Source organism: Merops nubicus, unplaced genomic scaffold (assembly GCF_000691845.1).
Source record: "Merops nubicus isolate BGI_N331 unplaced genomic scaffold, ASM69184v1 scaffold19908, whole genome shotgun sequence".
Classification (NCBI taxonomy): Eukaryota; Metazoa; Chordata; class Aves; order Coraciiformes; family Meropidae; genus Merops; species Merops nubicus.
The window spans coordinates 11,540-35,904 of NW_008627960.1; the positions used below are offsets into that span (position 1 = coordinate 11,540).

The 24,365-nt window shown below is 41.0% G+C and overlaps 1 protein-coding gene across 1 annotated transcript in view; it reads right to left on the reverse strand.

Moving 5' to 3' along the window:
* Window positions 1-263: 263 nt before the first annotated feature.
* The window catches only part of PDGFRA (platelet-derived growth factor receptor, alpha polypeptide), a 24,707-nt gene continuing 605 nt past the window's right edge, over window positions 264-24,365 (reverse strand). The window contains exons 2-22 of the mRNA XM_008946530.1: window positions 23,204-23,518; window positions 20,145-20,408; window positions 19,298-19,428; window positions 17,820-17,991; window positions 17,527-17,716; window positions 16,894-17,009; window positions 16,285-16,411; window positions 15,159-15,352; window positions 14,587-14,681; window positions 14,344-14,476; window positions 10,124-10,228; window positions 9,306-9,416; window positions 8,880-9,033; window positions 7,471-7,637; window positions 6,202-6,317; window positions 5,512-5,634; window positions 4,786-4,897; window positions 2,933-3,032; window positions 2,706-2,811; window positions 1,780-2,015; window positions 264-751 (exon numbers count right to left, since the gene is read on the reverse strand). Coding sequence (XP_008944778.1) covers window positions 604-751; window positions 1,780-2,015; window positions 2,706-2,811; window positions 2,933-3,032; window positions 4,786-4,897; window positions 5,512-5,634; window positions 6,202-6,317; window positions 7,471-7,637; window positions 8,880-9,033; window positions 9,306-9,416; window positions 10,124-10,228; window positions 14,344-14,476; window positions 14,587-14,681; window positions 15,159-15,352; window positions 16,285-16,411; window positions 16,894-17,009; window positions 17,527-17,716; window positions 17,820-17,991; window positions 19,298-19,428; window positions 20,145-20,408; window positions 23,204-23,518 — 3,215 coding nt within the window. The 3' untranslated portion in view covers window positions 264-603. The remainder of the gene's footprint in view (window positions 752-1,779; window positions 2,016-2,705; window positions 2,812-2,932; window positions 3,033-4,785; window positions 4,898-5,511; window positions 5,635-6,201; window positions 6,318-7,470; window positions 7,638-8,879; window positions 9,034-9,305; window positions 9,417-10,123; window positions 10,229-14,343; window positions 14,477-14,586; window positions 14,682-15,158; window positions 15,353-16,284; window positions 16,412-16,893; window positions 17,010-17,526; window positions 17,717-17,819; window positions 17,992-19,297; window positions 19,429-20,144; window positions 20,409-23,203; window positions 23,519-24,365) is intronic.

The window sequence follows — 24,365 nt, forward strand, 5'->3', positions numbered from 1 at the left end:
ACTTGCATTAATGGTAAAAAGTAACTTGTTCTGTAGTACCGGTCAGTCCCTTGTGGTTTTAGACCTTTTTGGTCCAAAAGTGGTTTTTGCATGTTCTTAATTCACATCATAGTTCAACAGCAGCTGACATTGAGATTGAGGGAGGAAGTACACAAAATTCATGAGCGATCTCTTCTAAAATCCATGGCATATGTTCAATGTGCACCTCAAAAGATCCTTGAGTAGGCAGTTATTTACATAATTACAATGGTGAAGTATTGCTGCAGTGGAAATTCAATCCATCAAAGTCATAAGAATGCCCTTGAAACACAAAACTGGTCTATTTGTGGCCTTTTCCTTCATCCTCCTACCAGTTCGAATGGCAAACAACACTGAGATGCTGCTGAAGTACTGCAAGAAGCAACACTAAAAAAGTCCATCTTCAACATCTCTCTTTCATTCATATGCAGGCTGACTCCTCTGCCCATTGCTGGGAGTTTCTCTGTACAAATCCACCTCTTCACGTCCTTGACATTGCAATAAAGTGGTTTTCTCTGTGGAGCAGAAGCCTGTAGACAACATGACAAGCTTCTCCATGTGCAGAGCTGGAAGATGTCCATGGGATTACAGGAAGCTATCCTCCACCAGGTCTGAGGAGTCGATCCCAATGTCGTCCATCATGTCAATGTCCTCAATGGTCTCATCCTCTCTCTTGATGAAAGTGGAGCTACTGGAACCAGTTTCAATGGCACTTTCTTCAGATGTCTGGGAACTGGAAGAGACAAATATCTCAGAGATAAAATATATGGTGAATGTGGCTGGACAAGTACTCCAGCTTCTGGCAGAACTGAACACTACCTCCCCACATGCTTTCTGACCCACAGCACAATCTCAGGTGACCTGTTGCTTAGGACATGATACGTCTTGTATCTCAAGAGTATTGAACCACCTTGGAATTCAAAGGAGCGGGTTGTTCATATGGTCCTCCAAGCACTTTCTGCCAGAGACTCATTGGAGAAATAGCTTTATAAGATTGCTGTGACAATAGGTCACTTAGATAAGTCTAGGGAGGTCAGGTGAAAATAAGATAACAATAACAGACACAATTATAAGAATAAAAGAGAGAGGTAATAGAGCTTAATCTCGATAATACATCTTAAAGACTTCATTTACCTCCCTCTTGAAAATGAAACAAAAATATCAAAAAAGAAGTTCCTAGGTTGCTAATTCTATAGACTGTGAATGAAGTGCTGAATTAAATGCCCACACTCACAGTAAGGGTTACATAGTGCTGTGCTTTAGCGGAATTGTACATGTAAACTGACAAGTGAGTGGTATAAACTCCTGGATACTCTGATGTCAATGGAAAGAATATCATGGAAGATATTAAAAAAAACTTATCCCAAATTTTTGAGCTAGTCTTACATAGAAAAAATCAGTCCCTTGAGATCTCAAATGGAGCTCCAAGGTATTGAGGTGTAGGGGCAAGATGTGTTGCAATATGTGCACACAGAGCCCCCAGACAGGCACTGTGACTTGGCCAAGCTAGCAGGGGAGTCCCAGTGGCACACAGGTACATCCTACCAGCAGTCCTCTTCCTCTAGCAGTCACAAAAGAAGCAAAATTTTTTTTTTCCCCATTGAAAACACTGTGGTCAGTCGTAGTACCATATTTACATGGGACTTTCCCAAGATGTAGTTTCAAAAGTTTCCATTTGTGGAGTAGGATCCTAAAAGTGTTAATGCACATTGCCAAACATGTAGGTGACTTCAGGCTACATGATCTGTAAATCACACTTACCTGTGCCTGTTCCTTTTGCCAAGCTCATCTTCAGAAACAGGGTCAATATCAGGCAGTGGGATGATGTACCCACTGTCAGCACTCAACCTCTGCTCATCAAATCCGCTCTCCCTGTCCTTCACCTTGTCTTCATTCTTGTAGGTGACACCAATGTAAGTATTGTCACAGTCCCCTCTCATGCGTGTGACAGCTGGGTGATCACTTTTCAGGAAGTCCAGATGAATCTTCTCATAGCTCTGAAAATATTAATTTCAAACCTTCTGTTAGATGCTATTCTTTAAGTCTGCCTTTCTTCAGATGTGATTCATTAATCCAGCAAGTATTTTGTCCTATGAGCGAGCAACTAAGGACAGAGAAGCCCAGCATTTTCAAATCATTTGAAGGAAGAATTAACACACGAGTTTTAGATGATGCAGGAGTGAGTGTGGCAGCACGCAGCAGAAAAAATAGATGTGAAAGAGGGGTAGGGAGAGGGGGAAGGGAGTGAAGGTAAGTGGGAAACAGAGAACTGAATGGTGGAGCAAGCAGAGCTTGTCCAGGGGTATCAGAAGTATGAGGGGAAAACTTGCTGGTGCTAGGATCCACAGAGCGGGGTAGGGAGATTATACATATGGGCCAAGTTGTCCCCTTTCTAGAATTCTTTCACTGCCTAGAAAATGTCATGGAAATATATAAAAACAGGAGAAAAAATGAGTTGGTAGGATCTCATTAGAAACAGGGAGTTCTGCTTCCCAGTTAATGCTGCAGAACTGCCTCTCTCAGTAAGCCTGCATGTAGAAACCAGTCATGCAATGTCCCTGTCCAAATCACACAACTCACATAGGTTAGGGTGTGCCAGTTCAATGCTCACAGCTCTGATGGCTGGAACGCTTATCATTTCCTCTAAAACAATACAGAGAAAACAGAGAAAATTACAAAGTGCAAACCTTTTTGTACTCTCCCGGCAGCAAGCTCTCCACAATTTCACTCAAATGATAAAAAGAAGGTCTTTTCTCTGGTTCACTGTTCCAGCACTTCACCATGATCTCATACCTGCCGATAAGACGGAAATCAGTTTAACCAACCGGTAAAGAAAAAGGAGCAACCAAACAGAAACTGAAGCAAGAATCATCTGGAAACTGGCCAGACGTGGAAAAGCCAAATACACACATACACTTCATTGGTAGCATGGTCGGGTTTGGCCATTCGGTAGCCACTCTTGATCTTGTTGTAGAAAGTAGAATCAACCATCATGCCAGGGTATGGTGTGCCACCTGCAGATGAAAGAGAAGAAAAAAATATTACTCGATACTTGACTATCCGTACAGAGTTCTCAAATACTGTCTTGCTGTTCATGTCAAAAAATGTTAAGGCTACGATTTGACATGCCTTCAGAATTAATCTCTCCTAGACAATGTTTCATATCAGAGCCGTTGTCTTGATCACATTAAGCCCTGATATAAAATGCTGGCTAGGAAAGACTGATGTACTGTTTAGAAAAAATGTGCTTTATAGTTTTTATAGAATGTCTTGTCTGGGCATAGAGGTTGGATGATATCTGGATCAGGTCATCAGTCTGCATTTGGCAGATCTAAGGTCATGGCTCTGCTCTGCTATTGACTTTTTGTGCAACTTAAGACAAGTCACTTGCTCTGTCTGTTTTTATTGCTTTTGACACTTGCATGACAGCTGAGGGTGATGTGGCCTGAGTTACTCGCTTCATCCTGGCTGGAAGGGCAAAGCCTTAGTGTGAAACCCTCACCTCCATACTCAAAGTCTTCCCACTGGGACAGATAAATTTAGACAACAGCTAACACATCGGATGTCTGTGCTGTCAGAGAGGTTGGACTTGGCCCCTGAGCTGGCACAGTTAAGTGATCATTTGAGGCCACAGCATGCAGACATCATTGCACTTGTTCTCAGTTGTTGCTGATGTGTCAAAGGATCACCCAAGCTGAAGTCAGTGTTGCAGCCACATGTCAAAGTTGACCTTCTTTAATAAACACCGCTGAGGACATGTTTTGCTTTCTGAGATAAGACCATCTTTCTCACATGGAGGGGGCATAATATAATATCACTCTAGAAAACTCAGCCCTTTCAAATGTAGGATTTAAAACCTACAACTCAGCTTCAGTACTCTCCTTATAGGTAGGGCAGTGAAGCACAGGCTTAGCTGTGCCTTGGTTCCTGAGCTATCCAACAGCACTTCTGTGCCTCCCAGGGATGCTGGGGAATAGATATTTACAGGATCCTGTAATGCCCAGATATTACAGTAATCAGTAGCATGAATAGTGGAGCAATTACTGTTTTCTGAGAAGCAGCTATATGACAACTTATTCTAGAAAATAGCATTATGCTTGGGATCACTGTGGGGCAGTAGTAGATATCATACAGGCGTGATTAATTCTGCTGAGAGTAAATGTGGGCAATGCACACTTCCTGAAGCAGGCCAGCCACCTGCCTGGGAGGCAAATTATCGTGGCTGAGGAAAGAGCCAGGCTGTTCCCAGCTGGGAACTGTACATTGTCTGTAACTGCTATATGTTGTCATAACCACTTTGTCCTGCCATAAACCAACTGTGTGAACAGTGCTGAACTGGAAATGAGAAATCAGTGTCCCAGAAGACTACACATTTGTTTTCATTCTGCAATGGGACTAAGAGGGGCTCTTTTGAAACATATATGAACATATTGTTTCAAACCAGCAGCTTGTTTGGGCTGCCTCCCCAGGCGCCTTGTTGCAAGGGGGAAACATGTTCCTTCTCATATTAGCCAGAAACTCCATCCTGGCCCAGCACACCAATACTTTTCTACAAAAGCTTTTCACTCAGTGCTTAAGAAAACTTTGAGAGAGTATGGACATTTCACTCACACCTAACTTTGGGATCTGAAACCTTGTGTAGAAGAATAACTAACAGTTGATCTCATACATATATTTTTACTGTAGAATTTGGAATACTTTTTGTAGAACAGCATGAACTGAAAAAAGCTTAATCACTGCACAGAAGAAAGTGTTCACAGTACATACCAAGAGAAAATATTTCCCACAGTAGAATGCCATAAGACCAGACGTCGCTTAATGTTGTGTACAGATTGTCAAAAATGCTTTCAGGTGCCATCCATTTTACTGGGAGGAAAGTCTGCAGCAAAAAAGAAAGAAACCCCAAACCACACAGATTAGTCATTACAGAAATGCTTCCCATCACAATTGTTGTTTGGTAACCAGGATTAACCTCTCTCTAGTAAGAAAAATTATGTTAAGCTGGCTAGTGTTCATTTTCAATTCCATGTAACACAGAGGTACCAGTATTATAAACAATGCTACTATTTGCTCCCCACAAAAACTAATTAAAACATAGCTGTAGTAATTTTATTACTAGCAAATGACCACGCTGATTGAAGGTATAATGCAAAAGCTAGTACTGCCAAGCTAGATCTGATATGTAATTGATTGATGTGCCACTACTCTCCATATCAGAGTGACAGTTCCTTAAAAAGTTATCAAGTCACAAAACTTGCCAGTTAAAATGTAAGCATATGAAGTACTACATGTGGCCAAGTATTTTTTGGCTTTAAAGCAGAATTAAGAAAGTTGCAGGAGTTAATGAACTGAAGAAAAATTGTTCTCAGGAGCGTTCATCCCAATGGTCAATTAGTGTAACCAACACTGGATGGCAAGGACATTAGATAGCATTTAAAACTGTCACTTCTCATTTCATTTAATGCAGAGCTCAGCAGATTAGGAAGTACATACGCTGCCCTTGGAGACATAGTTGGAATCATGCATGATGTCTCTAGCCAGCCCAAAGTCACAGATCTTCACAATTTTTCCTTGAGCCAGGAGGACATTACGAGCTGCCAAGTCACGGTGCACACACTGTATGGAGAGAAGTTAAGTTGTTCACGGATGTGCTAATTCCAAGAGGGTCATTTCCCTAGCAAAGATCCCTGAAAAAGGTCTGCTGACCTCATGGACACAGTCTTAACAAGACCTTCTACTGAACAGACCCCTGTGTTGCCCCACTAACATGGGCAGCACCAGTCCTCAGAACCAGCAAAGGCTCATGCAGATGCATTGCAGTGGGGAGAAGACAAAAGAGATGCCACTATTTCCCCTTCTGTCCATCATGTACTAATGATTTGCCTATGGTTCTGACCATGCTGGTCTGTGGCTCTACGGACCCTCCACCCAAACCCTGCCTAAATACATCACTGTCTTTGGCACCCTGACTTCATGAATGTTGCGGGCTGCAGGAGGAGAAGAGGACTGGCTGTTGCTTCAGTTTTTCCAGACACGGTGATCTCGGTTGCTAGGTAAGCGAGAAAGCTGTCTACAAGTCCAAAAAGAACATTATGTTGTGTCGTGTTTTCAGAATCTAAACTGAAACCTGTATTTGGAGATGAAGACATTTTTACACTTTCTTCCATTTTTTTATTTACTTACATTTTTAGAAGCCAGGAACTCCATTCCCCGTGCAACCTGGTAGGTGAAGCTCAGCAAATCCAGTAGGCTGAGGCCCTCGGAACTGTCATCTGAAAGAAGGTTTTTGACTTCTGATTCTATTGTAAAAGAAGGAAGAACATGTTTGTGCTGTGGAGTGTGAAAATGACATCCATTTCCCCTCCCTATCATGATTCTCAGCTGATGATTTTAACAGAGTTCCATGACCAAACCAGTCCTTTCATAATAACTAACCACTTAATATCTGCATCAGTCACTGACACATACTGCTTCTTAAAAATATCCAGTATTAAATATAGGGTTTGTTTTTTCTCCTGTCTGTATTTTTTTCTCCAGAGAACTGCAGGAAACGGTGAAATTAAACAGGCTCACTGAAGTGTTATACAGGTTGTTTACAAAACTCAGCATGTGATAGACAAACATTTATTTAGAGGTGATGCCTCCATTAGGGTTTCGTGCATGCATGTACATTCTTCTCCGTTTACTTTTGCTGAACACTGTTATGCTTCCCAGCAAGTATTCACTGGGAATAATCCAATACCAGCAAAAAGGGTCAGGAATTCTGTGGCAACAGTTCTTATTTTTTTTATGAAAGATGTCAGAAGAAAACCAGTCAAAACTCAGTGATTCATTTACCCCGATTATCCCAGAGCACAATGTGAGTACATTAGTCTGCCATGTAAATCTGGGACGGGATATGGTTCAGTTTCTGAGGCCCAGAGGCTGAAGTGATGGTGCTTATTTTTAAAGCAAAGCATATTTGGTTTCTGAGAACAGGGCTGCGGAATGGGATGCATTCATTATCTTCATTACATAATCCAGGAAAGTATTTGGGTGTGTTCTGTATTTGGTAAGTTTCAGTTAATGTGAAATGTAAATGGAAACAGAGATATATAAATTATTATTATTATTATTGCTCATTGCTAGCGCTCAAAATCTTGCAAACTACACGACTGATAAAATCATTACCCCAAAGAGTGCCCTACAAGCCCCTCGCAGAACACAGGCACTCAGGCTTCAGCACAGAAGCAAATACACGACTGCACCCTCACTGCTCCAGGAGCATTCACTCCTATCCCCAGAGCATAAGGAAGGTCACAAGCATAGGCTTTTAGCTTATAGCTTATATTCACATGCTTGCAGAACATAGCTGAGTAGTTTACATCCATATAGAGGGTAAAACTAAGATTTGCATTTTTGCAAGAATCATTTGTATTAATGATATATGCAGAAGGGACAATTCCACATTACCTGACATAGATTTCTTCTTATATGAAGCAGGTCGGTCATACACAGATCTCTGGATATCAGAATATTTTGATCCCTCCTTCCTTTCCAGCATTGGCACGTACTGAGTGGTATCAGCTTGTTTCATGTCCATGTATTCTCCAGTGTTTTCAAATGACAGTATCACATAACTGAAATTGGAAAAAAAGTTCAGGTGTATCAGCTACTATTGCCCAGGTGATTTCCACACTACAGCATCCTGTAGATCTAACAGTTCTCTTACAGTGTGCAGCTGTATTGCTGTGAAATACATAAAGATCATGTATTATAACATAACCATCCCTGCAGACACTTGTGGTCAGGCTTGATGGGGCTCTGAGCAATCTGATCTAGTTGGGGATCTCCCTGCTTACTGCGAGGGGGGTTGGACTAGATGACCTTTCGAGGTCCCTTCCAACTCAAAGCATTCTGTGATTCTATGATTCTATAACTGTGTATTAGCACGTATTTGTATATGTTACCATGTAGTCAAACACAAGTGCTTCAAACTTACCCTTTTGTCAACAGTCAGCTATGTAAACATATATCATCTAACTTGCCAAAATCCCACTAAATTCAAGCATTATTATTTAGGGTATTTAGTCAATGTATTCCAAATTGTAGATGTAATTTATTCACCCAGACAGTTTGCATCAAATCCAGTTCTGCTGAACAAACCCATACTCAGATGAATAGTCCTGGCTGTACTCAGCTACTGAGTCACTTCATGTGTTTGCCTGAGTGATTTTTTTTAAGGAATCTCTGTTCACCTTGTAAATTCTGGCTAATTTTATGACATTGCTTTATTACTGAATGTACGATGACAAGCTTCCTCCACTGGCATCTGGAAAAAGCTACGGAATTAACATTAACTGCAAGGAAACTATTGAGACTGGCTAAGCCACTGGTAGATAAAGAAGAGTACTTGAGCTTGAAGAACAAACTCTGACAGATTGTTTGAAGGGAAGGAGTTTTAAACAGTGGAAATTTCCTAAGCAGGGAAACAAAGAAATGAGGTAGTTTTGCTTTACTTTTAAAACTTGAGTGGGTAGAGGCGAAAGGATGTTTTTACAGAAAAGAGGAACACTCAGCTATGCTTTATTAGTAGAAATGTTCTTTGGGACTTCAGGATGTATACAGAGAACCCACGGTGGTCCTGAGACTGTAGACAACTCTACACAAGGGAAGCATGGACCTAGAACATGTCAGGGAGACTGACCAAAAAGTGCTGAAACATTCCCAGACCGATGAATCCTGACAAATAAAGATTTATCAGGAAGAATTATGGAGGGCTCTAAACCAGCGAGTGAGAGCAATGGAGTAAGAGTTAGTAATGGCATTTTCTTAAGTTGTAAGTCATACTTTTTTTTTTTTTTTTCCTTTTTTTCCCCCACCTTCTTGTGCTTTCATCAGCTGGGTTCATCCCAAAGATATCCAAATCTTTCTTTGGCTTCTCTGGGTGCCGGTTCATGAAATTGTCCCTGTTCTTATGCAAATAGTTCACCAAATCACCATAAAAGCAGTATTCAGTGATAATGTAAATAGGACCTGATAAAATAAAGTCAAATAACACATTGATGAGTGGGGTCTTTAAAAAAAAAAAAAAATTAAAATAAAAAAGTAAAATATAAAGGATAAAAATTCTTAATACTTTTTTATTTACTAAGTTATGACTGCTACTGTTACCAAATATCAAGTAGGTCTGTGAAATCTTTCATTTGTTTATATTTATTGTTAAATCTTTTACTTGAAATCTGTGTGCTTCTTAAACAGTGAATTATGACCCCACAGCAAACCTCCATTTTGTCAGCCAAACCCACCTGATTTTGTACAAGCTCCGAGCAGATTCACAATATTCAGGTGAGGGCCAAGATGTGTCATTATCTTCAGTTCAGACATGAGTGCCTGTTTTTCACTGGATCTAGCTGTAGCTGTTGAAAAAACATATCAGCCATTCAATGGTAGCGATCACCTTTTCCACAATAACATGCAATTTCTCCTTGCTTGCCTCGTTAGAGTCTTGCTACATATTTTTTTAAGAAGATTGTGCCTTTTACAGGACAAGAGTCTTTCTTAAGACTTGGAGAGGAGTCAAAATTCACTAATAAGGCACTCACTTGATGCAGCTCAATAGTTGATCCAGCCTATTTGTCCCTCTTCAGGGGTACAGTGGATTGCCCAGGTGGTACAGAGTCACTTTACAAGCTGCTCGTTTCCACACAAGCAAGCTCCTCATGGTTCCTCCAGAATCACTCCATCAGATTCTGAGCTCTCATGAACCAGGAATTCTTCAGTGAACAAGATTCTCACACAAGACCTGCCTGTTTCTCCCTTGTTGTGCACCTTTGATTTGCTTGCAAACATTCATGGTTATTTTATCTTTTCCTGAACTTGCTGAATTATTTTGGCGGCTGTGGGCCATACAGCTAACACCAAACTTTGCATGCTTTCAGAAGCCTGGATCCTTTCCATCTTGAAAAGCCAAGAAACAATCTAAAGTATAATTTTAAATTTCAGCCATTCCACAGTTCATTTTCAACTTCAGATACAGAGACTCTGTTTATACACAAGCAATACTTCAATAACCCTATGGAAACATGCCCTATCTAGCCTGGCAAGCAGAACCATGACCACTTACGTTTCAGCATTTTCACAGCTACTTTCATCACCGGTTGAGAGCGACTCAATCCATACGCAGTCCCTTCGACTACTTTTCCAAATGCACCAGAACCAAGGATTCGACCTGAACACAAGCGAGAGCATTATTTATTTCAAAAGAATCAGAAGTAACAGCATTTAATCTCATTTCCCACTGCCATTCCTCTACTGGTTGTAATCCTTGTGTGGAAAGAGCACACCCGTTTAGCAAGACCATTGGTACCACTGTAATCACTGTTGTTGTTAAGCTGAAAAGGCAAATATGAAATGCTGTCATTAAGTACAATTCTTAAATAAATATAAGGGAGCAAACAGCAGAAGCACATCTGCACATGGGACCTCAACTCATCCAAATTCATCTTCTACTGTGCCTTGCTACCCTCACCTCATCCTTTCTAATAATTTTTTCCCCTACATTTAAGTTGACCTCTCTGCCTCACTCACTACTTGACTACAGTACAGTTGTCTCCTTTACTTAAAAACCTGAACTGGATTCCTTAGTTTCAGGCTGTTATATCAGTGCTGGATACATCTAGCAGTTAGAAAGGCTGTAGCACATCAACAGCACATTTAAAAACAGGCAAGACCATCATGATCTGCAAGAAGCTGAAAACATGTTGATCACATATGAGGGGAAACTTCTCTGAAGTTTAATGTACAACTGTGTTTCATATGCTGGAATAAATTTTATTGCAAATTTCCAAGTGCTGTAGTGAAATGGCTAATGTTTATACACGCTTTACTCTTCCCAAAAATCCGTTTAGACAAAAATTTTGCATTATCATATCCTGTATACTAAGATGCATACAGAGTGCAGAAGAATTCTGTACAGATAGAGTGAGATTTTAGAGAAATATGAGCTGCACTGACACACTCCAAAATACTGTATTTCATAGTTTCCATATAGAAGAGCAAGCTCATGAAGGCAACACTTACTCAGTTAACAAAACCATGTATGAGCTCCAGATGGCACGATATTTTCATAGTCCTGACAAGCATTTTTATTTTATTTTATTTTTATTTTATTTTATTTTAATTTAATTTAATTTAATTTTTAACTTCCAACACATAAAGAATAGTGACTTCTACTATGGAGATATATGGCATTTTGTCTTTGATATTCGTTTGCAGTTTGAACTTGGTGCCTTTTATGCTTCTGGAGGTGTTATGTGGCATACAATGCCATATGTTTCTGTTATCCTCTAGCTACAGCCCCCACTTTTATTGTATACATGCCTTTAAAAGAAAATTTCCAGATGAACGATATCTACATCATTAACAAGCACAAGAAAGAGTTAAAGAACGCTTAGCTGAGTAACCACTGAAGAACCTCTGAGAGACTATGACAGCATAGTTTGTCATGCACACAAAAATTATCCCATTTCTTTTCAAGATTCCTGTGTCCCAAAGGTTATTCTTCCCAATCAGGATGTGAGAAAGCTTCCTACTAAATTTCAGACTAATTCAAACAACCTGAGTCTGAAATTTGGCCCCTGAAACTTTTCAGACCAAAGATCTGGGAGCCATATGGCAGGATGCAGCCCCTTAGAATGCAACAGCATTTGCTGATGTTCCTTGATCTTCTTGTCTTCACAAGTCAGTTCCTCCCCAAACCATATTGTCGGCTGAGCATGAGGAGCCCATTTCACTCTCCACCACCTCAGCTGAGCCAGGGTGCACATGGAGACAGTGAGAGCGCTTCCGGAGTGGTGGGGAGCCATCACTGCTTTTTCCCCTTTTCACCCCTCTCCACAGACACAGCCCAAGCCCCATGTGTTTTACACTTGAAATTTGTACCAGGTATGAGCTGACTGCTCAAGAACTGGAGCCATCTGTAATGCCATCGCATTCTTGATGTTAAGACCCTCAGTGGAGCCCAGAATTATAGCATCCATTTACTTTTCCTAGTACAAAGGCATCACTGTGACCAGCTCATCAGAGGAGCAACACTACTCTGCCACGGAGGGACTCTGCAGACACAGCAGCAGCTCAAAGTTCCTCAAACTAGCAAAGGAACGGCGTCTGGGGGTGAGAGCTATTTCAGCCTCTGTACCCATCCACAGAACTTCTCTACTAGGCCTGTCAGAAAGGTGCTGTTTTTCTACTAGGGGGGGACAAAAACACAAAGATGAAGTCTGTGAAACTGTTTCAGACACAATCTTCTCAACTGGTTGCTTCTTTGGTTAAAATTGAACTGCAATGACAAGGCCACTCCAGACAAACCGTAACTCTTTGGTCTGTACCAAAAGCCAAACAGGTGACAAGCTTTATAATCTACATCCAGTTTCTAGATTCATGGGAAATTAGGTGCCATAACCCTAAGTGCTGTAATTTGAATCTTAACTTGCCATTTTTAAATTTTCTGATTCTGTGCCAACATTTCACTTCTTTAAGGCCACCAGGATGAACGGGTGGCTTGCTGGGAATCAACGGGAGCAATTCTGCCACCTCCCTACAGCCACGGCAGCACTGGGACACTGCTGCTCAAAAAATGCCTCTGTCGTCTTAGGTGAAGAGGGAGGTCCATGTCCTGCTAGGACCTCAGTGCTTCTCAGCAGAGCCAGGAGAAGGCAGCAGCAAACAGTTAACTGTGCTGTCTCAATCTGTTACACATCTTCCAGTCCTGTGCTGGCTGTGGAGCACTTTAAACAGCAGTGCACTACATACATTGTAGAGGGCTGATAGCAAAGGGAAATTTGCAGCTAACCCAAATTTATCAATTGAAGCTCCATCCAGCCAATGTTTAGAGTTGGCATTTAACACACCACTGCACTCCAGGCACTACTAGCTAGCAAAACAAATAAATGCCAGCTGGCTTATACAGCTAGGATGGGAAATTCTCATCTAGCTGAGCCAAAATGGGTTTGTATCCAGCTTCGAGCCTCCCTGAGCTAAAGGTGTAATTGCTTCGCTGACATCTCCCACTTCAATAAGCGAAAACCTGCACAAATGAGAATTATAAGCCCCAGAAAAAAAAAAGAGGTCCCCACCAGTAAGAATTTCATACAGCAGAACTGCTAGCAGGCAAATGTTACCCTTGTCAAGAAGAATGCTTATGCAATCCAGATTGCTATAAGGATATGTAGCATTAGTTTTTAAATCACCAGCTATCCTGAATATACTTGTAAACAGGATAGCATTGAAGTAGGCTAGTTGATGCTCATGAATCAGAGAGACAAAGTCACAGTGGTGGTCTGTTAACAACTCAGATCTGACAAATCCTATTTAAGCATACAGTTGAAGTCTGGGTTGTAATAAAATAACTCAGTTAAATATCCACCCTCCTCTAGTTTTCAATTAGCAACATGAATTTAATTAAAGGATATCATTCCTGAACCAGAAATTTTTGTGCTTATTCTTTCAAGAATTAACATCGACTCATTCTCTATGATGAGGAAGGAGAACTACATCAGGGGAGTATGTTTCTTAATATACATCAAACAAACAAACAAACAAGAAATATTTAATCTTCTTCTCCTGTATTTTGTGATACAACTTCGTGCACAGATATGTCCAGGAGAGAGAAGCCTTTTATGTTTAAAGCACTATCTGGATAGGAGATTAGAACTGTCACTTTCAATTTATATAAATGACAGATTGGGCCAGCCTTGAAGAAATACTTACAATTGTATTCTGTATGAACTCCAATGCAGGAATAACAAAATAAGAAAACAGAAAGGGAAGGAAGAAGGAGAGTAGCCACAAAAACAAGTTACACAGTTACTCAGCACTGATACATACACAGCAGGGATTAATAATTCTAAAAATATTTTTAATAAAACTGCATAACTACTTGCAGATTTCCCTTGTCCTCTGCACATAAGCATGTAAATATCCTGCAGATAAAAAATGCTGATGCTTTTCTTGTGGGTGCCCTAAGCAGAAGTGAGTGTTGAAGAGGGCATTTAATGGCGGGGGAGGTCCCCTAAGCCATGTAGAGGTGGGCAGTGCACATGGGGCATGTGGAGGAGAGCTGGAACAGGAGCATGGGAGACACTAACGCAAGGAGCTCAAGGCTGACACCGCTGTAGGAGGAGAGGAGAATGCAGAAGGAGAAGTGAGAACAGACAGGTACAGAGAGGCTCGACACTTCATGACCATAACTTACATCACAAATCCCAGTAGTAGAGACCTCAAAGTTGTCCTTAATCGTCCTTCTCCCTAGAGAAGGATGAGATTAGTCCCTTGGAGGAAACTTACCAAGCACTAACCCGTCTCGAGGAAACTCCCATCTGGAATCATATGGCAGTTGCATTGGGTCCACATAAATGTATTCATGGCCATCAGGGCTAATCGATTCAATGACTCTCCATCTTATCTCATACCTTGGCTTCTGCAAAGCACATTGGAGGCAAAACCAGCCATTAGTCCTGTGCCTGACTTCAGAGCAGAACAAAACCCAGCAGGGCTCACCATCTGAATGGAAATATTTTTCTACATTACCTGTTTCCATATGATGACCAGGACAATCAGTGAAATTATCACAATCACTAACAGCACTAAGACTGCAGCAGCCACTGTTAGTTCTGATCGCAGGGCTGTGGAGCAAAAAGACAGACTATTACTTTCCTCCCGACCCACGAGGAGCATGACACACTCATAAGACACACACCTCCCTTACCATCACTGTTCCCATGTCCTGCAGATATGGCAGGAGCAGTTCCTGAGGCTGGTGACTGTAAAGTCTTTCCAAGCCCAGAGCTGCTCTGCTTTCCTGTTTCAAAACCAAATGCAGAGATTGTCTAAAAGAACATTCCATAGCCAGCAGCCATAAAATGGTAAAATGAATCATGGAACCACATAATAAGTGAAAAACAGATGCATCATAAGGACCTGCAGAATGCCTTACCCTCAGGTGTCGCAGGACAGAGAAAAAAAAAAAAAAAAACCCAAACATTCTCATTTGTTGTTATCGGCAATAATTCAGATTTTTATCTATTCAGACTGAACTGGGGTTTGTTAGAGAGGGGTTCAGCTGTTTGCTGTAATTTCACAGAAGGACAAAACAAACTCACTGGGAGCCACAAGCTTCAGTTCCCGAGTCACAGCACCAAGGTCGTTCCTTGCCACACATCGCACGGCCAGGGTTTCCTCTACCTTCTGGAAGGTCACCTGGCTTTCCACCATGTTTCTCTCATCCAGGTGAGCTTCCATGTGTATATCAGAGATATTGTTAGTCAAAAGAGTCCACGAGGTGTCATTGCTGCACCTACAGGGAAAAGTAACAGGGAAATGGGCACTGGGCATAGGTATGGATAAAGAAGAGTGAACAGAACAAGAATCACCTTTCCCTATGACTTTCCTCTGACAATTAAGATTGCCTCTGTGAAAAGCCTGTTTCTTTCTTCCCTCAGAATAATTTGCCTTCTGGTCCTCATTGCTGCTGCTACTTTGAAGGCCTGACAATGCAGCCCAACAGGTCTAGTATAGATAGACTTTGGTGTCACTGTGTATCCCATAGAGTTATAGCACTGAATGGATCTCTGGTTCTCCCTGAAGCCATAGTGATGTACAAGGCTCCCTGGGGCAGATCTAAAAGGACAATCATCCCACCAAGCAGTAAGAGGTTTTAGCACAATGAGACCAGAATACAGCTGGGAGGTGGCTGGGGCTCCTAGTCTTCTTCCATGAGGTCTCCCTCTTCCTGCTGGATAACCTCCCAGGGAAGAAGCACCCTCCCACTAGCCACAGAAAAAGCCAGTCTAGAACTAGCTAGTGTCTAAAATACTTTGAAAGTGAAAACTGTAATTAGTGGGGAAATAATAACAAGCTAAAATTTAAAAGCATACATGATTGTTAAGGAGGAAGACTGAGCTACTTGTGAAATTATACGAATCCCCTAATGGATGGACAGCTGCTTCTCCAGATCCTTATTCAAACCAATCTGCTGAGTTCAGTAACTGAACACAAAGCCTTTATGAGACACCTCCTGAACTGATGCATTTTTGTCTTCTCCTACAGGATGGAACAGGAAAGGCACTGACAACCTCTCTTTAAATATAAGTAACTTGCCTCTAAAGAGCAAAAAAATTATCTAGAGCTTACTGGTCTTTGAGGAGGAATAAGTGGTATGGTAACTAATAATGTTAAGCTAATCAAGGACACAAGTCATATTTTAGATAAGAAAGCACCCTCTCTTACTTTTTAATGTCCTTACAAACCAGCCATTCCACATCAGGAAGTGGGGTCCCCTCTGCCAAGCACCTCACTGTCTGCCCACCTGCAGAGCCGTGGTGATCATCCACGAGGTCTAAGATCAGGGCTGGAACTGGGAAGGAGTCAGGAGTTTGTTAAAATGTTCGACAAGGTCTACAAAAAAACAGCCTGGAATTTCAAATAAAGCAGGACAAGTGTTGTTCATCCCACAGTTCAGCAACAGCTAGAGACCCAGACTTGTCCAGGAGTTCCTTATCTCCTGTAGCACAGAGCAGATCCCAGGATAGAGCCATGAAAAGGAAGTGCTGCAGTTATGCCACGTTGTCGTGTCATACTAAATGAGCTATCATCCCTGTTGTCAGCTGGAATAACTTAGGCAGGAGGATAAAGTTTCTTTTTGGCTCAAGGCCAATACAGAAGTGAAAGCCAGGATCAGAGTAGGAGAACTCCAAGGACTCTGCAAGCCCGCACTCCTCTGGACACCTCGGTTCATGCGTTTCTTATCTCCATCCCCCAAGCAATCACATGTGTAAGTGGGTCATGTCTTTGCCATGTGCCATCAGTTCTGGTGGGCAAGGCTTTGTGGCTTCTTACCTTGTATTAGCAGGGAGAATGTGTATCTTTTAACCTCATCTTCATTTTCAGCAACCAAAGTGTAGTATCCACTGTCTTCTTCCTTGGCCCGGATCAATTTTAACACACTCTGAAACCTGCAGAAATGAGAGGTTTCGTTTGGATTTTTAAAGCATGCCAAAAAAATATCACTTTGGCACCACATATATTCTGGGTATATAGAAATTATAACGTAGTGAAATTTAGCTTTTCTAGCATGCCTTTACCTGAAATCATTATCCAAGCAGTAATTAACTACCAACATACAACAGAGAAACAATTTGGCACAGTTATATTCTACAGGAATCTGACAAAGCCTTTGATATCACTGGAAATAGCTAGACATTACTGGTGTGGATGCATGCTGGAAAGACTGAAGAGGCTTAGTGCTCAGAAACCAAGTTTTCTATGGTCTGGAGAGGCTGATGTTATGAAGGCAATCAGAAGGGGCAGATCAGACACCACCCTTTAGAGCAGAAAACAAAGACATGATTTTTAAATTCCACTAAGGAAGAAGCAACAAACTGAGGTGGAAAGAAAGAGCAGGAGCAGTGCCCAGGTTTCTGGTGGAGAAACTCAAGTCAACATGGCAATAGGTCAGAAGAATATTTTTACCTTGTTTCTTGGACTCTGTTGGAACTAGTAACAATCTCAGTAAGATTTTCAATCAGAGTCACATTATCCTTCAACCAGTACATTTTTGGTGCTGGGTATGCCAGCACATCGACAACAAAGTTTTTGACTTCATGTAGATTGACAGCTTCCAGAGGGCTAAACTGAGGCTCCAGGTGAACAAATCCTTTATCTGTCAATGAAAAAGCCTTTCATAAACAACACTGTGAAGCATTTTTTAAGAATTATGTTTTCCAACATGTTAATAATCTTTGGACACTAAAATCAGACTATACCATGAACCGTAATGACTACTTTCTTATTTTCTTTAACCTCCTTGGTTGCATGCCGAGCAGTACATTCATAATCTCCTGTGTCTTTCACTGATGCCTCAGGAATGGTCAAGGTGTAAACCAGCTTCTGTGATGGGACTTTGATATCATCAAGTTTTATCAGACCTTTTTCTTTCTGTAGTTTGGAGAAGGGGAAAAAAAAAAAAAAAAAAAAAAAAAACTTAAGTAACTGAGCAGAAAGCACACCACTGAAGAGCTATGGTGCCACTGGAGTCAGAGAGATTTAAACTCTGTGTGGCAGAAGACTTGTATACTCAGTCAGGGATGTATTTTTCACCCACAGGCACAAAAGGTGTGTCTATAAAAATACATCCTTTGGGGGCAGGCACAGAAGAGTGAGGAGACTGAGAGTTCATATTCTGTTCAATTAAAACAAATACCATTATGCACTGCTTATGCACTACCTTCTCCTCTGACATAAAAGCTACTTGACTTTTTTGTGTCCAATTCTCATAAAGTAGAGTGAATTCTTATCCACTCCATCAGAAAAAAGTAACCAGCTTCTAGATGCTATGTTCTGCCTGCTTTCAAAACAAAAAATAATTTTTTGGCAAGGTGAAGGCTTCTGTGAGTACAAGGACAGTGAGAATGGTAGACCATTTTGTCATGAACAGGTGGAACAAGAAATATGATGGGGCTAGTTTTTAAAGGTAGCGTGTAGCAGAGATTATGATGTATAACATGAAAATTAGAACAAAACATTCTCAAATAACTCTTCCTTTTGGGCTATTAGCTTACTTAAATAAAAAGGAGGATTTGGGATCGCAGCTATATACACTTCAACTACTCCACTCCTTCTGTGACCAGATTTTTATAGGGGATACTCTGAAATTCTCTGTTGACCAGGACTGACTCTAAGTTTCACTGAATAAAAAATTTCACTGCAGAAGGATGTTATGCCAGTTTGAAAATTTCTGAGTTTCTCAAAAAATTTTAAGGTTTACATACTAGATGGTTCTCATTAGTGAGTAGTTGCACTGACTCTAGGAGGAGTTTTAATTTACAACTGGTTAATGAGGAACAATTAAAATTATGGACTTGATTCTTCACCAAACTTTACTACGCCCACAAATGGAGGGTTTAAGAGAGACATTCTACAGGTTCAGTCCTTCAGCAGCAGAGCTCTATGCAGATGTCCAGCACATTCCTAGATCTTTCTGTTTCCATAACATTTCTTTTTTGGAACAAGCACAAGACCTGAGAGACAGCATTTCTCCCTTGGAGGATGGAATCCAAGTCATACGTGCCCTTCCTCTCATGTTTTTCATACTTACTAACAGCAAACTCTAATTTTTGGTGAGCTGTCCTCATTCAGAGAAAAGAATAATATTTTACAACCCCACCTTCTTCCCCAATAAGTAACTACAAACATTAAAAAAAAAAAAAAAAAGAAAAGAAAAAAGAGAGAGAGAGATATTTACCACTTTCCCAGGATAATTCCACTGTAAGTTAACCACCTCATTGTCAAAGACCACACAAGTTACTACAATGGTCTCGCCTGTTTTGTAGACCGTTTTAAGAGCTTCAATTTCAACTGGTAGCTGTGAAGTAGCTAAGAGACGGGAGAGAGAATAGATTTAGTTTTAAAAAACATGCAATTTTCACATGGTACTATTTCAAGGGGAGATTTCTGTTTCACTTCTTCTACAGAGGAATTATCTGGAAAATTCAGTGAAAGTGATGCTGATTTATACTTATATAAACAACTTGTATTTAAAGCATAAATGTACAGGTATCGAGTTCAATCCCACAAAAAAAAAAAAATAATCCGTGCATAAAATTTCCTTTAGAAGTTCCTATCTCAAATGCTCCTGTGAAAAGACACATATAAAAGCAGTTTCCCATTTAGCTAATCAGTGACTGTCTTTAAGAATTCCTTGCTGGCCAATACTCATTTTGGAAATACTTGAATCATGGTGGTTTTCATGCTGCCCGAAGTCCTATGATTTGAAGACACTGGGAAACACCATTCTTTTAAGCTCTGTTTCAGCAAACTGGATGAAAATACATGGATTATGGAAGACTTTTCTTGTATTTGGGAGACAAGATAAAGTTAAAAATGCATTATTCTCACCAAAGTTGTATGTAACTGCTAAGTAAACTAGCAACTAAGTCACTGACAATACTGCCATAGGAGCAAGGAGATTGTCATTAGGGAAATACCTGATATAACCCTCTGATGCTGGTGCTAACATGGCTGTTACAGTGTGAGGAAAGAACTGGGCTGAACATTATTACTCTTTTTTTTTTTAAGGAAAAAATAAATACCTCTTAAAATATAGATGAGGAACTCATCGGACTTGAACTCCACGCCTTTAACCGTTGTTTTACACGTGTATGACCCCGCGGGGAAATTCCCTATGAAGCCTTGTTTGCTGTCATAAAAAGCATAGACAGTCTTGTCTAAGCTGTTAATTAAAGCCACTTGAGCATCTGGGTCACTTGTCCGACAAGGGATAACGGTGGGATCACCTTCTTCTACTAGAATGAACTGGTCTTCTGGTATAGACGGAACAAAAGGCATGTCTGGATCTGCGAAAAACAAGAGGTAATTTTAGGCTATTTTGTTTTGCAGTAAGTCCTTGTACAAGAACTGGATGTCAACGGACACTTATAGATCATAACTGAAACTCATACAGTTCATTACTTTTTCAGAGATTGCAGGTAGGACATGGTAGTTCCATGCAGTGTCTTGGTTTTGCTATTTGATGTGACAAGTAGTGAGACATTTGACCTAAGCACAACACAAGAAAGGGCTTGAGCTCCTTTGTGACAATTCAGAACACAGAATGAAAAATACAAAAGACAGTTCCTCCCCCAAATGCTAAATATTATTAATCCACTTAGACCTGGTTCTGACATATTCCTACAGGGAGGGCAAAAGGATATCTAGTGACAAAAAGCAACAAAATAATTTCTGGGTGTGAAAACATCCGTGCAATTGCTGGGGACTAAAGTAAAGATTAATTCAATATATAAAGGAAGCAGAGAAAAAAAAAAAAAAAATCCAAACCCTTTCCATGTCAAAAAGTAGAAATCAGTTTCGTGTTGTTTATGTTGAACACCATTAAAGCCACATTTCATCAAAAATAGTTCAAGGTACTTATTTCATGCATTTCTAACATATCCAACATTACAGTTATGAGGCATAGTTAATTATGGTCACAGCATGTGGTTTTCAAAATATGGTATAAACCAGAAAAAAAAAACAAACAAACACCTAGTAGTTTTATTTCTTTTAAACATCAACAAAATACATGCCAGCTTTCCTACCCAGCCAATCCAAAGTCTGAGTTTAAAACATAACTGCACACATGGCCAACTTACAAAGCATAGCCCTCAAATTATCTCCGTTTGGCCATTCAGAATAAACAAATAATCCCTGGTAGCCTGAAGCTTCTGTGCAGAGCTTTATAATAAAATTTAATAAATAACAATCCAAATCCCTCCAACAATAGACTTTCTGCTGCACTGGCAGGCTCTTTGTAGCAATATTCCAAACACAGCGCTCCATCCCAAAGACGTTGCCAACTCCATGTATTCATTTTCTCACTGTAATTTAAAACAGAAACAGGATTCACCTAGTTTGGTTTTCTGTGTGCTGTTAGTGAAAATAGGATATTGTGTGATGTCTCAATGTAATCCTCCTTGGCTAAAGTGGTTTGCTGCCACCCATTGCCCTCCTAATTCACTGCAGAAAAAAACAATTGTAAAGACAAAGTTTATAGTGGAAACAGAAACATTCTCTATAATTTGGAGAAAAGGATATGTTTCTGCATTTATGACATCTTGATGGTTAGTGAGTGGAAAAAATTACAGGGTGTCTCTGTCCTGCAAATCTGGTAGGCTGACGTCTAGAGGCTTTTAAAAAACAGACAGAAAATCCCTCTTGAAGAAATCTCCATCTCTTGCCTTTATATTCCTTCACTGAATGAGTTACAAGACTGCTTAACAACAACAACTTCTTCTGGTGATTTGGTCAGAGCTGTTTGGAAATTGGGATACATGTTCCAAAGCCTGCAGCCTCTGCTGAAACATCTTGTTTCAAGAATGAACACAAATGCTTTACATTTGTTGTGGGAAGTGGAGAAAAAGACTTGGAAGAATCACTGTCCTTGGATCACACATCACAAACTGCAAAAACGGAACATCACTGCAAAATAGCCTTTAAAACAAGTCCTGTTACTGCCTCCCAATATTTTCCCCTTCCACATTCTTCCTTGCAGTTGCAGACATCATCGTCTTCACACAGCATACTGCAGTTTTGCAGGATGATCTGCAATCTCTTCTTCTCTCTTTTGTTTCCTATTCAAAATATTTATTGCAAATCTACCGGCTTGATCTTTCCTGGCCCTGCAGCTGTGCCACTCATCCCTTGAATCCCAGCCAATGCCGAGGAAACAACCAGACAGGGCTTTACAAAGGCAGTCAGTTGTGGCTCAGCCTCTGGTGCCTATCTCAGCTGTGACAATAAAGTTCTTCTCATGGATAGCGTAAAAATCCTTTAAACAGATTTCTGGTTGGAACAAGGGAGTAGGAGGGCAAAGTTTGGGACAGGTACTTCCAAAAAGAAGGGATGTCATTCTTTTTGCGTCCAACAGGTTTTCCACCACTAAAGAGAGAGGCAGCCCAGGGCCCGGGAAGGCTGTGTTTGCTTTGAAAATTACAGGGCACTGCATGGTAGCACCATATTTTTAATCTTGCATCAGATTGACCAGCAATAACACTTCTCATTTCACCCTCCTCTGTGGAGCCACCCTCAAGACATCTCTGTTGCTTCACGCTTCCTGGGACCTGTGCACACATGAGTTTTTTCCAGTTCTCAGTTCAAGCCTAATTTAGGTTAAGAATGAGACATGGCCTTCCTCATCTGGAAACTGCTTTAGTGTCGGACATGGTACTGGTTTGGTCAGTACACGCTCTAAGACATCCACCCAAGTCACTCCTGAAAGGACTAGTGTTGATGTTAGTCCCCACCTAGAGGACAGGCAAACCTGAAGGCTGGATGTGCTTTCACAGATGAGATGACCTGGCCACCGAGGCCCACCACCCAGGCCTTGATGGTCCAAAGATCTCAGCTCTGAAGCTGTGAATTCATCCCCCTTCTTCAGAACTAATGCTTAACAAAAACATGAAAGCAGAAAGAAAGAGGAACACATCCATAGACTCACAGGGGCTGGTCTTGATTTACAAGGTAGGAAGTGGCTTTAGGGTCATTTATCTTCCTCTAACAGCAAATTGCCACCAGCAATACATGTCTTCTGAACATCTACAGTTCAGTTCTCCCATCAAAACCTCTGGGTATGGTTGTGGCATCCCCCACTTACCAGGCACATAGATGTAGATGTCCTTCCCTTCCACTTCCCCATCCTCCACTTGAGTGTGGTTGTAATAGCAAACATATAAGCCCGTGTTAGCAGCTGAGGCATTTCCTACTTCAAGCACTGTCACGAAGAGGCCACTGTTGTTTTCTTCATGTCTTATGTCTATCCTGTGGCTTCCCTCAGTCACCGGGTACTGCCAGCTCACTTCGCTGTCTCCAGAGCATTTGAGCGAAAAATTGGAATTCAGCTGTACCACCATTTCATTCGTATTGGGAACAATAGTCGGCAGAGGAAGCTGGCAGAATGTTAGGAACGGTCCTGCAAAGAGACGTGAATAAATAGCATATGAGCACACAGAACAGCCTTGGCACAGGGGTGTGAAAAAAAGTGGTGTGGATCCAGAGCAGCCTTCAGACATGATGATTTCCCAGGAAATTTGCCCTTGTTAAAGGCTAGAGCTTTGCCCAAGGGATGGCAAACGGCTTCCCTTTGAAATGCTAAGATTTGCTTGCTGACTTCTGTTTGTCAAATCGAGAGGTGAAAGACAGAGGTGAGGTTAGAGATGGTTCCAAATCCACACCTCAGCTTCCCAGCCCTGACTGGGGGGACTCTGCTGCAGACCAGTGAAACCCCCACCCTGGCTGATGAGTTGCAGGCATCTTACAGCTCCTTTTCGCAATGATCAGGAGAACAGTAGTTCTGTCATCCTTCAGATAAGCTCACAACCAATATTTAGAAACCGCTTCCTAAGACCAACACCTGCATTTTACATCTGGCTTCTATTTCTGCAAAGGGACGGAGCAGGGGCTTAGACCAAAAATTTGTGCAGCAGGTCTACTTCTAGCCAAAATGTACAGAAGGCTTATAGCCAAATAAAACTGTAATTCACTGAACTAGATGTTGTACATAACCCTGGTTTTCAGATACAATCTCCAGTTACAGGCTCAGATGTGAAAGCCTAAAAAATTTGTATGTGGGCTGGTGTATGTTCGACTCTCAGAAGGAAAATTAGAGGAGCCACACCCTAAAAGAAAATGGGAATCCACCAGGGAAACAGATTTGCTGTTTCAGTCTATCGAATTACCTGTACAAAACAGATAGTCCACAATAAACAAGCAGTTAGAACCACGATGTGTAAGTGGGCTCCGTGCAACAAACCACCAGC